At 36.6% G+C, this 16,389-nt stretch overlaps 1 protein-coding gene across 1 annotated transcript in view; it reads left to right on the top strand.

Moving 5' to 3' along the window:
* The window catches only part of LOC146440916 (macrophage mannose receptor 1-like), a 54,097-nt gene that overhangs the window by 23,840 nt on the left and 13,868 nt on the right, over positions 1-16,389 (top strand). The window contains exons 9-20 of the mRNA XM_085050586.1: positions 3,772-3,882; positions 5,260-5,375; positions 6,692-6,844; positions 8,272-8,467; positions 9,045-9,169; positions 10,306-10,393; positions 11,326-11,470; positions 13,001-13,042; positions 13,166-13,329; positions 14,228-14,295; positions 15,294-15,394; positions 15,910-16,052. Coding sequence (XP_084906712.1) covers positions 3,772-3,882; positions 5,260-5,375; positions 6,692-6,844; positions 8,272-8,467; positions 9,045-9,169; positions 10,306-10,393; positions 11,326-11,470; positions 13,001-13,042; positions 13,166-13,329; positions 14,228-14,295; positions 15,294-15,394; positions 15,910-16,052 — 1,452 coding nt within the window. The remainder of the gene's footprint in view (positions 1-3,771; positions 3,883-5,259; positions 5,376-6,691; positions 6,845-8,271; positions 8,468-9,044; positions 9,170-10,305; positions 10,394-11,325; positions 11,471-13,000; positions 13,043-13,165; positions 13,330-14,227; positions 14,296-15,293; positions 15,395-15,909; positions 16,053-16,389) is intronic.

The following is a 16,389-nucleotide window of genomic DNA, read 5'->3' as shown; positions in this document are numbered from 1 at the left end:
CAGGAAGCTAAAATGACATTTTGGATATGCTGGGCTTTTTTCTGTTTTGACTGAATATGGGACTCACCTTAAAAAATTGCACTAGCAATTTTTATTGATGCTAGAGTGAAATACACTTTTTAGAAGAAAATAGAAATCTTAATTTTATTTTTCTAGGCAAAATTTTAAATCTTGGATCTAGGTGGTTTAGTTGTCATGTTTATATCTGCACTGCATATTAAGAGCTGTGAGAAAAGTAGTAAAGTATTTCGCAGTGATATTAGTGAAAGCCTTTCCTGAATGACTGTATATTTACAATTTAAAGGCTGCTTTGTAAGGGTTGTGTTCTGAAATCTGGCAATGATCTAGATCTAGAAGCATTGAAGGAACAGAGATAATACCTGGCATAAAAGTTAGTCTGTGTTGGTGTTATATTTTTCCATTTCGTGATAATTAAAAATATTGAACTTTCTACCTCCTTTAGAGTTTGCCTGTTTTGTCAGGAGGGGAAAAAAGCATGTACACATAGTAAAAATATTTTCTTATTTTGCGAAATTAAAACTTTTTTGTTCTGCTGTTGCTACACTTTTGGTGAGTGTACTTATAAATTGAAGAGGTTGATGTTGTAGGAGATGCTTTTCCTCTCAGAGTTATAGGGTCAGACAGTGGAAAGAAGCTGAGTGCTCCAAGGTGAGAGTCAATCAAACAAAGTTGTAAATGGCAGTTGCTTCAAGAACTTTTATACTTGTCAGGAGATAATGGAGAGCTTGCTCAGCTATGGGAGGGGAGTAAGGCAGCTGGCCTTGGTGCATGTGGGTGGTTAGTTTCAAGGAACACATACTTGAGGTTTTGTCTCATCTACCATCCTGTGCCCTTTAGCTAACCTCATCTGTTGGTGTTAACTTTGAGGTTTGTGGTGTTACACATGGAAGTATTGGTGCAGAAAGTATTAGAGAAAGTAAGAGGCAGATAGGCATTTCATTATTTGGTAGGTGCTTTAAAAAAAGTATTAGGATCACTCTTGATGTTCATAGTTCCTAGACACATTTTTAATATATATATATATATTTACAGTATTTTGGAACACATAGGGCAGCTTAAATCCATTGGTAAAGCTGTGATTTTCATCACAATTACTTGACTGCATTCAAACAAGCGTTTCAAGAAAAAACAGGAAGGAACAGAACCTGTTATGTGGTTTTCTGAGAGCTGAGATGGCATTTTCTGGCCAAACCAAGTATTACAGAATTTGGGGAACTTAGATTCAGGTTAAAAATTTCTATTTGTGTACAGAAGCTGGAATACCACTAGACTCTAATTTTCTGCAAACCTAAATAAATCACCTGTGATAGTTTGAATTCCAGCACTTGTTACATATATCTAGGAAAGAGCCAGCTACCTTAGCTTCTGTTTCAAGATTAGAGGAGAGACAATCTGGCCATTTCTATGAGATTTTAGGAGAAAGGCAAGGCAAGTAGAGGCTGCAACTAGCCCTAGAAGCATCCTCTGGTGCAGGGCACCAACAGCATGTTCTGGAGTAAGGTCATGCCTCTCCACAATGTCAAGCCCTGGAAAAAAACCTCCTGGTCTACTGAATGTTTTCCTTACTCTATGTGGCCATTCATTGAAATCTACTGGATAAAGAAATTGATAGAAAAATAGTAACCATTGTTACTTACATCCTCATTCTCACTTTGTATGGTCAGTACAATTTTGAAGTTCAGACCAAACCACTGGGACACACAAGCAATTCATTTACAAGGAGGCAAGAGTACAGATATAAGCAGCAGTGTGTATGTGTCAAGGCAAATCTGTTGACAGAAGATGACCTTTTAAAAGGGATCCAACACTGGGTTGCAGATTAAAATAAAATTAATCCAATGGTGAAGGTCTCAAAGCATTAAAATTTGGGCCCACTGGTCATGTGCTGTATGCCATGCTAAAACTGCAGCACTCAGTGCAGCCATGATCACTGTTCAGAAATAGAGTATCCAATGGCAAGCTGGCATGATTAATACTGTGGCCAACAACCACCTGAAAATACTGGCTCAGGGTGTTGGTCCTTGAATTTGGGAAGGAAGGACGCCATCCTCTGTTAGTCCAAGCCTTCTCTTCCTTCACATAACACAATGCCAGTCACTACAGAAGGATCTTGGGGTCCTCCAGCACTGAATATGTATTAAATAAGACTTGTATCAAAATCTCAGAGGCACTTTTAATTCCAACAGCAATGGATAGATATATTTATGGCTGTAGCTATAAATAAAAATAGCAGCCTGCTGTTCTTTTCTGCTGTTTTAGAAGAGCTGTCATCCTTTCACTTGTATCAGTGCCCAAAATCAAGACAGAAAGCATGATATAGATTTTGGCTGAAGAAATTCCATGGAAGTTATACCAGCTCATTGTCCCTTGGAATCAGCTGTCAGCTGACCAAAAATGCATAACTATAAGTTGACCTTCCCAATCTGTTGATGTTTGCCTACCTAAGTACATTTATGTTTCCATTGCTGATATTTATGGGTTGATCCCTCCTTGGCTGAAGCCATCTGAATCCATCACTTATTTTTACAGAACAAAGCCTGGCCCTGTTTATGGCACCGCCTTCTTTTTAAAGGAAGTGTTTGGGTTTAGTTAACAAGAAAGCAAGAGAATAGAGATATATTTGCAAAAGATAGCTCATAAGACTTGGCAAGAAGTATCTAGAAATCACACCATGAATTTCCTGCTGAAGACACAGCTGTGGAAAGGCAGCAAATGATCTTCCTGGAGCTAGAGACCCACAACTTCAGAGAAGGTTTTCCTGTGTTGAAGAAGTCTGAAGGTTTTGAAAAGCTGATTTCTCCCAGTCTGAGAAGGTCAGAGATTTGGGTGATTATTTGAAGGGCCTACCAACCTACAACCTTTCTCAAAGACTGAGGAAGACATGGTAGGGGATGATGTGATAGCCTCCGATGGACTTGCCTTGTAGTCAGCACAGGACAGACACAAGCACCAGCTGAACATTCAAGGCTTTTTTGTTGTAGGCAGTAGTGTTGAGCTTTGGGAGAGTTTTGGCTGGAAGAACTTTGGATATTGTGGCACAAGTGTCTGTGTATTGCCATGATGATTATTTTACATTTCTGGTTTGGAGTGGGGGGGGGAAGAATAAAAAGAATGGAAAAAAAAGAAATTGCCACCAACTGTTATGAAATTATAGTTGTAAAGGTGGAGTCTTTAAGACATAGGTGAGAGGCACAAAAGTTTCCCTTCCTCTCCTAATACCTTAGTTCATCTCTTCAGCCAAAATGTATGTAAAATATTTTGGGAACATGGTGTGATGTTCCTTACTTTCAGTACAGCTCCCACTGAATGTCATTGTTTCTTCTGAGAATCTGCAGTATGAGGAATAAGAATATTAATTCTAACTTTGACAAAGAACTTCTTGCATCTTCAAAGTTTTGTGTAAGCATAACTGTAGTCTTCTGGTGGTTATCTTTTCTTTTCCAGCTGTATTTCTGTGAGGAGAGATGATATCTCCCTTTCCTCCCACATGATTATTAAATCAGTAGTCTTTGTAGAGATGGTGTATTGCTGTCACACTCAAGGGATTGCTTTTCAGAAGGGTAGATAATCAAAGAAATTGTAGGTCAATAGTCAATCAGCTCCAGAAGAAATGAGGTAGGAATGAGGTTGGAATGATGTAGATTTTGCTCCATTTAAAGACAGCAACAAATTATTAAATACTTAAAAGTATAAACCAGCTTTTTGTGAAGATGCAGTCCCAATTCACTGATGTTCTGTTTGTATGCTCAGGATGGATTTTGGGCAGACCATTCTTGTGAAAAGAAAATTGGCTACATCTGTAAAAGGAAACCTCTGTCAGATGCTCCTGCAGAAGAGGAAACTGATGTGGGCTGCCAGAGAGTAAGTGAAGAAAAAGCTGTCTGATCTGAATATTCTCTTAGGAATGATAAAAAAGAGAAACTGTCACCTAGGTGACAGATAAAACAGGACAAATAGGTTCTGTGTCATCATAATCAGGAGTTTGCCTTCTCATTTCTATGGCAGATGGGGTAGGTGATACATATGACTAAATCTAGTCTATGTCTGTCATTTGGCTCTTGATACTCCCTTTCTTTTTCCAGGGAAAACCAAATTTCAAACCTGTTGTCCCTGCAGCAAGTCATTTTTCCTTGATTGGCATTCAACCTTCCTTAAAGGGTGTGCTTGTACCAGCAGTTGCACTTCAGCTCTGCCTGCAGTTTTCTACAAAATTATTCACAGCAGGAAGGGTATCCATGTCTAAACACTGTTCTCAGGGCTTTGCTGTGGTCTCTGGCAGTGCTCTCTACTTCGAACAACTTCTTACCAGTGCCCAAGTAAAATGAATCTATTGTGCTCCTCCTGAATTGCCAGCAGATCAATTGTTTACTTGCTTGCCTTCTGGTGACATAACACTCAGTAATTAAAAAAAGCTACTGTAATTTATTATGTCGTGTGAAATCTTATTGAGTATTTGTCTTTCTTTAAGATATTGCACTTTCTGCCAAGACTGTTTTACACAGCTTCAGAGAAAGTTGTTGATTCCCAGTATTTGTAAAAGAGTACCTGGTATCCTTACAAGTATTCAAATATTGGAGGAACTAAAGGGTTCCTCATGCTTATGGATGTTATCATTGCCTAAAGAACTAAGTGCATGCTTGTAGAAAAAAGTCTCTCAAAATGAGAAATTTAAAACATCAGAAGAAAATTTGTGTGAATTGTGGCTGATCACAGCAAACTTCTCTGAGAGTATGTTCCTGAGTAAATGATATTTGAATGACAAAACTTTAGGAGAGAGTGTTAATGTTAGTTAAGAATAAACCAACTTGTTTGAGGTGTCATTCCCTTTCTCAAAATTCAAGCTGAAGTTTGCTTCTCAAGACCATCTTCATGATTGCACAATGCCTATGTGTTGGTCATAATCCTGTTCTGAACAAAAAAGGTGCACAGCAAAGCCTCTCATTCCTTTGTGGGTAGACTACACTGATTAAAAATTCATTAGATATGAAAAACTGTTCTATGCAACAAAATACTAAAAAGTTTTGATCTTTCCTGTTTCCACTCTGACTTCTTCAGTTCCATTGCTCCTTTGTCTAGTGGTTAGATAACAGTGGTATAAATCAGTTTTCTGCTTTGTTGGTTCCCTTTCCCTTTCCCTTTCCCTTTCCCTTTCCCTTTCCCTTTCCCTTTCCCTTTCCCTTTCCCTTTCCCTTTCCTTTTTTCCCTTTCCCATGTGATCACTTCAGTTTATTTTTACAGGGTTGGAAAAGACATGGTTTTTATTGTTACTTCATTGGAAATACATTTGTAACATTTTCTCAAGCAAATCAAACCTGTGGAAGTCATCAGGCTTTTTTAGCAACTATTGAAGACAGGTATGTAAATGTCTACTTGTCCAAGGGGATCAAATGAGGATTCAACTTCTAGCTTCACCTGCATATCAAAATAAAGACTCTGATCTGGGCAAAAATCTAGCTTCAGAGGAAGCTATCTGTAGATAGAGAACTTTGCACAGTTTTTACATGTAAATTCAAATCCAGAAATCTGGTTTATACTGGAAGTAGGCCATGGCTGTGAAATCAGTATTGATATAGATGGTTATGTCAAAAAAAAAATAGAACTATATTTCTACTTCCTTAATTGTAGTGGCTAGCTTGAGTCGGGAATACAGAATCCAATTTTGACTATTAAATGAAGAGACATGACTCTGAATTCCTTTCAAAAGGTAGTTCAAATGATCAATAGTGATTTTAGAATTTAGGTACTTTTTAAAAAAATAAGTGAGAAATCAGATCATGTAAAGTGCTTGGTACCTGAATATCTGTCAGAATTCAGGCAAGGTTCAGTGTGTGTAAAATTTCTGGAGAAGTGGTGCATATTACTGGATGTGAAATACAAGAAAAATAAAAGGTGTAAGAAATAAAATATTTTGCTTGCAAATGACTCAGTGCTTTACACAATCTATTATTTGTTCTATGTTATCAACGTACATATGTTCTAATGTGAAAGCTCCACCTGTCACAAATGGTAGCTCTCTAAACATGGATAGAACTGCAGCCGCCAGAAAAATGGTTTAAAATTAATGTGGTCTTTAGACTACACCTTGTTAAGGGGAGACTTTTTAAATTTGCTCTGATGTCTTAAGAGCTTTTTGTTTAAACACCATAATGAGCTAAGACAAGCTTTAGCTCTACATAGGTTTGTTTCCCAAATCAAACTTTTCTTCCATAATTGTTGGATCTAATTTCGTGTTCCTTAGTTTGATAATTTAGTATCATACTACTTTAGCCTCTATATTTTGTAACTTTCTTCAGTAATGCTGAGATTCCTTTTCCAGTTTTGGATTTTTCTGAAGCATGGAGTCATAAAATATGAGAGTACTAGAAACTCATAAAGTACAGTGGTACAAAACATAAGGCATGGTAGGTTTCTTCTTTACCACCTATTTCCTATCAGTCCAGGATTATTCCACCTTATTTTCTAGACATCCAAAAAGAAAGAAGAGTACTCTAGTATTGAACTCGAAAAATATCTATTTTATAATGTTTTTATCGTATTCTTTGCTAAAGAAAATCCATCCAAGTTATGCTTTCAAGAAGGTACAGCAGTAATTCAGAGAAAATAACAAGCCTTTTAAACTTTAAAAATAAATGTAACAGTATTAATTTAGTGACTAATTTCTTTTGAACAGATATGAACAAGCCTATCTGACTAGCCTGGTTGGGCTGAGAACAGAAAGATACTTTTGGATTGGACTTTCGGATGTAGAAGAAAAAGGAACATTCAAGTGGGCTAATGGTGAATCTGTCTTATTTACACACTGGAATTCTGAAATGCCTGGTAGGTATGACTCTGTGCTGTTTAATGGGTCCAGAGCCCAAAATACATTGCTCACTACTCATATTTTTTTCCTTAGCCCTCTCTTCATGACATAAAGGCCAATGGCTTTCAAATACATCCACCTGCTTTCCCCAAGCATCCAGTGTAATTGCTAAATTCCTGCTAAGCGCTGAAATGAGTTTTTAATCTGAGTTTGGGAAGAAGTTTTTAATTGAGATCAAGTTTCTAATTTGCAGCTGTTCTGAGGAAGGCTGTGTCTGTACTACTCTGGAGCAGCAATCTCTGCAGGCATATTGCACTCTCCTTGCAAGTCCTGCCTGTTCAGCCATATCTCATAGCACTCTTGCTCACTGCATGTTCTGAGCGTGGGGGACCACAGCATGCATGAAACCTCTCTGAGTCCTAGAGAAAATGGGGTTGTAAGGGAGGACAAGAGGGCCAAAATATAGGAATGGGAGGGCATTTAATCTCTGACATGATCACATCAGAAAGGGGGGTGGGTTTTGGGTATTCAGAGTTCTGGTATGTCGCACATGACTTTCAGAAGGTTCTCTGATTCTGTTTAATTTCAGTACCTAATTGCTGATTTGAATGTGTCAGGTGAAGTGGTAAGGCTATGTAGACCACAAAGCCAATAGTAGGCTTGTATGTACCTGGTTAGTTTTTTAAAATTCTTAGTGAAATTAGAAAAATTTGAGAAACTAGCTCTAACTACATCTTCAGTTTTAGGGGAGAATTTTTTGAATCTAAGGTTATGATCTAGCTGGAGTCAGCCACTGCAGGTAACTTGGTGTGAGGCATAATTCAGTATCTCAGAATGGATAAACCAGAGATTTTTTTCCCCCCACCAATTAGAATCACAGAATCACAGAATGGTTTGTGTTGAAAAAGCATTTATAGATCACCTAGTCCCCACCCCCTGCCATGGATACCTTCCACTAGACCAGGTTGCTCAAATCCTGGCCCAATCTGACCTTGAGAACTTTCATGACTGGGGCACCTACAACTTCTCCAGGCAACCTGTTCCAGTGACTCACCACATTCATAACAAAAGAATTCATTCCTTATGCCCAACGAATCTACCTTCTTTCATTTTAAAATGGTTGCCCCTTGATCTGTCACTATAAGCTCTGGTAAAAAGACTTTCTTCATCTTATAAGCACTCTTTAGATATTGAGTAGTCATGGTAATGTTTCCCTGGAGTCCTCTTCTCCAGGCTGAACAACCCCACTCCCTAAGCCTCTCTCCATAGGAGTGATGTTCCAGCCTTCTGATGATTTTCGTGGTCCTCCTGTGGACCTGCTCTAATATTAGAAATACATTTGACTCTGTACAAAGACTTTATTTCTGCCAAGACAGAACATGAAGTTTTCTAAATTCTTATAACACCCTAAATGGTATTTTTATGCATTCCTGTTTACAACCAGGTAGAAAGCCAGGCTGTGTTGCCATGAGGACTGGAATAGCAGGTGGATTATGGGATGTACTAAAATGTGAAGAAAAGGCAAAGTTCCTATGCAAAGTCTGGGCAGAAGGAGTGACACTTCCACCTGTTCCTACAACAACTCCTGCTCCCCGGTGTCCAGAAGGCTGGGAGTCAAACAATCGTATTAGCTTCTGTTTCAAAGTAAGTATGTTGATTATTTCAGCATTAAGGTAGTTTCTGTTTGCTTCACATACATGTGATTATCTCAGTTTGTCAGAGCATGGTCCAAATAGTGCCAAAGCTGCAGGTTTGATCCCTGTAGGGGCCCTTCACTTAAGGGCTGGACTTGATGATCCTTGTGGGTCCCTTCCAACTCAGAATATTCTGTGGTCCCAATAAAAATTGGTATACATATGTCCTATTGTTTCATAATCTTATTTGCAGATTGTATGTACAAGTCTTCTTCCTTTCTACTGAAATGCTCATGGTTTCATTTATTCTGTTAAAGACTAATCTTCATGTTTGATCTTCTATTTCTAAATTCCAATTATTTTAAGATTGTTGTCTTGTCACACCTGTCAGCAATGCAGTGTGCTAACTTGACTTAAGAGCACTTATTCCAAGCCTGTGTCTCACAGAGCACCCCTAATCCCTGTACTCATGTTTCTGTAATTCCCACAGAACATAGTTGTAAATTAGTTGCTTTTGGGTAGTTCATATTTCTCGATCTTGTGATCTATATGGTCTGTTTTGTCTGATGGCAAAATGCTCTCTTTAGCCTTTTTCACGAGCAGAGCACAAGAAAACATGGCTTGAATCACAGGAGTTCTGTCGATCCGTAGGAGGAGATCTGGCCTCCATTCACGGCAAAGAGGAGCAGTACGTGATCTGGCGCTCCATTGCGTGAGTATCCACAGGGTGGTCATCACCTCACTGGCATTAGCTCTTAATCTTTCAGAAGTATTTATTTTTAGGTGTTTGTGTTTACATCAGTACAAGCCAGTCTGCACTCATTATCTGTGTCTGTGTCAAACACACAGCAAAAGCGTAGAGCTGATGAAATAGTGGGAGTTGCAGGACTAGCAGCAATAACCTCAAAAGCTGGTGGTGAAACAAGATTGGCAAGATATCTAGTTAAGGCAACATTTATCACCTGAAGTAAAGCTATTTACTGTGGAGTTGTGTATATTATAAAATTACTACAGATGCCAGTTGTTTTCAAGTAAATAAGTTTACAAAAATAGTAACAGTTGTAATATAAATCTGGACAATATGTTAATAATTTTGTCAATTTTATTAACTAATCAAAAAGCAGAGACAACCTAAGATTAATTTTTTTCTTACAGAAGTAATGTAAATAAGGTTAGTAAGTCCCTGAACTGCAAAAAACAGGTGTGAGATTTCTGAATACGATAAAATATTCTTGAAAAGCCAACACTTGTAGTATGACCAGAGTAAACCAGGCTCAAGGATCTTGTACATCCCTGGCTAACCAAGAAGCAAGACTGAAACATCATGGTCCTGCAAAATGCTATGGTCATACTAGAATTCCAGCTGCTTACTTACAGTAAGGAGGTCTCGGATGCTTCATTGCCACAAATTGACTGAAGATATTCAGATAAATCAATGAAGTGTGTCTGCTTGCTTGGAGACAAGGATTAGTTTAAGGTGATATTTTTGAAATGTGATTCAACTGCAGAAAATAACTCTCTGTTTGGAAACTGTAAATGCCTTCACAGAGAAAATGAAGATTTGAGAAATGGAACACCAGTAACTAGTGATAAATTATACAGAGGTATTAAGACACCTTATTTACAGGACTTGTATCCAATAATTTTCTTGATCTGTATTTCAACCTGAGTTAATGTATAATGATAACTGCTAGAAGCAGTTGCATTTTAGTCTATTTCCACCCTGGTTGTTGCTGTTTTTAACAGCATTAAGGACTAAGAGAACTCTCTTAACTGTAGTAAATGATAGATTATTAAAAATACTGTAATGCCCTTATTAGTATTGGGACTTTTTTTTTTTTTTTTTAGAAACAATGGCTATTACCACCAGACTTTCTGGGTGGGTTTATATTACTTGAATCCTGATGATGGCTTTGCTTGGAGTGATGGATCTCCAGTGAGTGATTTAATTTTCCACAGCTGTTATTTTACATTCCCTGTGCCTCTCAAGTATGTGTAGTGTGTGTGTTTCTGTGTAATTTTATGCTTAATCATAACCCTCCATATTGTGCACTCTTTAGGAAAGCTAATGAATAGCAATTTCATGGCTTGATTTTTTTGGCTAAAACATGCTGATTTTTTATGAGAAGATACACATTGAATCAACAAGGAAACTAAATACATGTAGACTAAAAGGACGTTCTTACAAAGACAAGGGGTTTTTTGTAAAATAGTCCATCTTTACTATTTCTTTTCTTTGCTCATTATCTGCAATAGCTTGTATTCCATGGAAATGAAGGCATTTTTTAATGCCAGTTTGACCTACTGCACTTTAAACTAAGATATAAAACTGCATTAAAAAAAGTGATTTTGGTGATGTAGGTGTACTTGATGCAAGGTTGGTCAAGATATATTGATGGCAATTTACCATACAGAAACCTGAAACTTGAGTCCATACAGGAAAATTAGAATAGAAGTAATACTCTTCTGAGGAAAATTGCAACATTATTATTGTATCTTAATAATATCCTATTTTGAATAATATCCTATTTTACTCATACTGAGTATTTAATTAATTTAATATTGAGATAAAACATGACCCAACATTGTTATTAAATGTATTTTACAGAATTTAGGTCCCATAAAAAATGTTGATATTCTTCCAAGTGTGAACAAAACCAATTGTTACCTAAGCTGAAATCCAGTTGTAATCTGAAAAAAGTTTGAAAGGTCAGCATTTGCATAGGGAGATTCTGGTTTCCTCCCAGCTAAGTTTTTAAACTGACAGTAGGAACAATTTGTAGGTCTGTGATTTGATGCTGTCTCCTCCCTCTCTCCCTCATTTTATTTCTACATAACAGAATCTTCACAAAACTTCTTCTGTCGTAGGTGAGGTATGAAAACTGGGGCTTTGGAGAACCAAATAATTATCAAGGAGTTGAACTCTGTACAGAGATCAGTGGTGATTCCAGCATGCTTTGGAATGACAGACACTGTGACTATATGTATGGATGGATTTGCCAAATAAGAAAAGGTATTGCTTACTCCTGTGTTTTAGTGTAATAAGAAGATATTCTCAGTTGATTTTTACCTTGACTTTAAGAAATAAAAAAAATTTAAAACCTCTTAGTAAGAAAAGTTCCCTCAGGAATATGAAATATCACAGTGGTATAAGGATTCCATGTCTTTGTGGTATTTAAAGATGTGCTTTGGTGCCTTGCGGGGGCATCTCACTGAACTTTCTCTATGATTTCAAAAAGGATAATGTGATAATTGATAAATAGGGAATGCTACTTTGAATATTAATGTTCACATTTTACTTTTCATTTAGAAAATTCATGCCTTCTTCAACAAATCCTATTATAGATTTTTTTTGAGTTGAGTTTCAAGTTATTAGAAAACAGTTTCCAAATCAGTTCACATAATTGGTTTTTTTTGTGTGAAAAATCCCTCCTTCAGTTGCCTCAGGTGCTGTTTTGTCTGCTAAGAATGTGTCGTTTCAAGATGGAGCCTGTTTTTGAGATACTTCATTTCTATATTCACATGTTGGCTGCTTATTAATTCTCTTGAGAGAAGTTTTTGGAGGTTTTTAATTTATTGAAGTCATCAAGACAATATTTATAATTTAGGGGACACATGAATTCCACTAACAGTGCATCTATCTAAATTTGAGCATTTTAGAAAGTGCACATTTAAATGTTTTTCTGCTTTCTTACAAAGAGGAGCAAAATAAAGATGTTGCATTAGATTATTGACAATAAATATCAGCTCTGCCTTATACTGGTAAAAGAAATTCTTAGGCATAGATCTTCTTAATAAACTTCATTATTTGTGAGTTTATATTTTAGCACAAAATTAGTCAGTAAGCCAAAACTGACAGAGTTTTCCTGTATTATAAATTGATTTCCTGAGATGCTAATGATGACATCCAAGATGCCATCTCAATGATGGCATAGCAAAAACAATCAGGCAAATTATTTAGTCTGAAGTTTTCCTTTTGGTAAAGGATCGGTTAATTTCTGGAGATCTTTTCCAACAATGTTTTATCTAGGGAAATTTGTGTGATCCAGGTAGAAGTTACTCTCAACCAGAGAAGGATGGAAAAAACCTCACTCTGTAGTAGGTAGGGCACCACATCAGATGACAACCGAGCCTGCATTCCTGCTGCCTCTGGTTTAAGCCAGAATTCAAGTATTTATGACCAGGGGAAAAGAGTGAGAGGGAGATCCAGGACAACTGTCCTAACAGAGTTAATGCCTTGGGGCATAAAATTTACTGCTTTCAATGAATAAGAAAAAATTACTTGACTCAGGTAAAATTCAAGGTATTTATAACACTTGGCACTTAAGGAATAGCCTCAGGGAGCAAGACTATGTATTTAAAATTGAATAATATTTAAAAAAAAAAAGATATTTAGGCTATTTAGTTTCTTCTACATTTTGGTGTTAAATCCATTGCTAACCATAAAAATCAATGTCAGTATTAAAACATGCCTATCAGTCATAGTAAGTATTTTCTCTTCAGGCAGAAAGTATACAATCATAATTTTTCTTTTTTCTGACAGGGGAAAGTGTAAAGCCTGAACCAACAGAATCTCCTGCACCTGGTATGTGTTACTGTTACTACTCTTTGTGTGTGTGTGTGCGCTAAAAAGCATTTTTAAAATTTTGTTAAGGAGGATGTCTTGTATCTCAGGAGCAATATCATTAGCTTGGCAATTATCTTACAGAATACAAGACTACTGAGGATGGATGGATTATTCATGAAGACAAACAATATTATTTCAGCACAGAGACTGCTCCTATGGAACAGGGCCGTGAGTTCTGCAAAAAGAACTTTGGAGACCTTTCCGTCATTGAGAGTGAAAGTGAAAGGAAGTTCCTCTGGCGATATGTAAGAAAAATCATTAATACTATGGAATAAACCATCCAAAACAAGTGAGCATGGGCACAAATCCTTTTCACCATGGTGTTCTCCCTACAAGTTTTAATAGTGAAATTGCAGTAACACTAAGCCAAATTAGTATGAAGAACAAACTTACGCTAACTTATAAGGGATCTGTGGCTTCATTTTAGACAAAAAGTGTTTCACTGCTGAGCTACAGTTGTGTAGGGTATCTGTAGTAGTGGATCAAAGCAGCAACTGACATGCATGCAACACTCAGAACATTGACTTTAGATCTTCTCTGTTTATCTGGGCTACAGTCTACTCAGCAATCTCTTTTTGGTCCTCACATTTGCTCCTTCTTGTTGTGAGAATATAAATATGAAGAAAGAAAAAACTGGGACATGGATTATGCCATAAGAAAGAGCTTTGAAATTCTATTTCTTATGTCGTTGGAATAGTTTGCTTTTTATGCTGCCTGAGGCCAGCTTATTTTTAATAAAAAATGTGCTTAAAAGGTAAATTTGAACTACATAGGAGGTTTTCTGAGTTGTCTGAAGAGTGACACTGAAAAGACATCAGGGCATGTATCAATTTACATCCAATTGTAGGAAGGCTTGTCCTTGCAAGAAATTTGTCAGATAAAGTCCACTGCAGAGACTATGCAATAGGAGCTGATTTCAGGGGCTTTCAGGTAAAACTGTGCAGAGCATTGATACAGTGACCACACCTTTTGGCCAGTGGTGAAGTTTGACTGTCAGCTGTGAGCTCTTCAACTTAAATGTTGTAGCTACAGAGTACAGCAGTTCATATCCTCTGTCATTTAGAGGTATATTACTCCTCAGTGACATATTGGACTTATAGGATAATAGAGGACATTTATACAATTTTAATTTTTACATTCTAGATATTGAAAAATGGCAAAGAGGATGCATATTTCATTGGTTTACAACTGAGTATTGACCAACGAACAAGGTAGGTCATACCTAGTTTTGAGTCTTTAATTTAAACATAATTGTATTCTAAAGTGGTTTAATTCCTTCTTAATTTAGCTCTAGATTAGCCAGAAGAAATGCTACATGTTTCCTAAATAGAATTCACCCAAAGCTAGCCAAAAAATTAGAGTGCAGCTAATGTATTTGGAATTTTTATTCAGGAACTCTAGTTTCCTTTATTCTGTAATTTCTATTGAAAATATAAATAGATTTCCGAACTCTAAATATATGACTTCTGGTAGGTAAAAATGTTCTTTTTTCCTATCCTTACCTGTTGAGACCAGACTCTAATAAAAGAACAAATGAAACCCATTTTCTTTTTCTATAACAAAGATAGCTGTTGCACTGTCAGGACAATCAGGTTTTCTGCAAAACTTTTTTGAATGTCATTATACAGCACCATATTGATTTTGACATGTGATGTTCATTCAGCCTGGATTCAGTTCAGCCTGTGTTTTGAAGTGCCTGGGTAGATGCCTAGCAGTTCTCAGTTCTCCTTATAGTCCACAGTGGTAACACGGAAACTCCACAGGACAATAAGGTTGTTAGGTGAGCCAGGTCACCTGCAGAAAATGAGGTGTTTCTGCCTTTCTGGTTTTGTATTTTGTATTCATCTTGGACCCTAAGATGAATATACTTTTAAGTACTTTGTGCATGTGCCTGAAGGATGAACTTGGGCACCCCTGTCACTTGCAGACCACTAGAAAGAGGTCTCCTAATAGTTTGCCTGGTTATAATTTTGTTCTTTATTGCCTAAGCTACATGGATGTACACCTTTTCCAATGTTTGTGTTTTACCTTGTATGTCTTAGTGCAGGGAGTAAGTTTAGAGCAACTAGTAAAGAGGCAATTTGGTCAAAAACCTTGTACACTTTACTACGAATGGTTATATTAAACATGTTGCAGAATTCTTTTTTTAACATGGAAGCAATTCTATTTGTATGTTAAAGAAGAATTTTGTTGGATTGTTTTTCTTAAGCTGGATGGATGGCACTCCAGTGAATTATTTGGCATGGGCACCACATGAACCTAACTTTGCAAATAATGATGAGAACTGTGTAGTTATGTATAAGAATTTAGGTGAGTTTCGTATGTTGCTTTCATGAATTGCATTATTTGCGTGTTTGTATCAAATTATTTTTTCTCTTCTGAGAATCACCCCTTCCCCCTCTTTTTTTTTTTTTTTTCTCTTTTGCAAAAAGTTATTGAAGTAGATGGCAGTATTACTTACAGGATTTAATTGTTTTGTGCTCTTGTTCTTACCTTAAGCCTTACACGGGGAAGCTCTGATAGAGGTCTGTTGTTAGAAGTTTGTGGTTGTGATTGTTGGTTTATGTTTTTTACTGAAATTGATTTAATGTGTCACTATAACATTTCTAGTAACTGGTTCTACAAAGCTTTCAACTTTCTGTAATTACAGTGACATTAAGTGTCATAATTTTCCTAGACACTGATATTGAATGATAATAAACTGAGAGACAGCTTTGATCTTATCTTTCAACTAGAAATACTTTATGTGAGAATGAGTGAAACTGATCTCCATTAAGCAGCATGAGATGTGGTGTCATGCAGTTTCCCATTTATCTTACATCCAGGATTTTGGAATGATATAAACTGTGGCTATCCAAATCCCTACATATGTGAAAGGCACAACAATTCCATTAATTCAACTGTTCCTCCCACCACATTTTCAACTCCAAGAGGATGTCATTCAACTTGGCTTTCTTTTCATAATAAGGTACCCTAACAAATACAGTGCATGCTGGATGTTTGGCAAAGCATCAAATAGAAAACAAGGGAATTATTTAATCATTCTGTTTCTATTTAATACAAAATATTATTATGTTTATGCAGAGAGCTAGTTGAAACATGCATACTTTTCTTTGTTAGCCCATTCACTGTTTTGCAGGAAAAGTTCATTTTTGATGCTTCTAATGAAGCATATTCAGTTGCAGCTGATGAAAGTAATTTTCTAGTCAGTTTTTCAAATATTTTGATATGCATTTAGTCAGAATTCTTAAGTATTGATGCCTTGATCTTGGTGGTTTTTAAACAAAACAAAAAAAATTCCAATT

The sequence above is a fragment of the Lichenostomus cassidix genome, chromosome 2, assembly GCF_008360975.1.
Source record: "Lichenostomus cassidix isolate B80296 chromosome 2, HeHo_3.0, whole genome shotgun sequence".
Classification (NCBI taxonomy): domain Eukaryota; kingdom Metazoa; phylum Chordata; class Aves; order Passeriformes; family Meliphagidae; genus Lichenostomus; species Lichenostomus cassidix.
The sequence above is the reverse complement of the archived record's forward strand: the minus strand, read 5'-3'. Positions and strand labels throughout refer to the sequence as shown.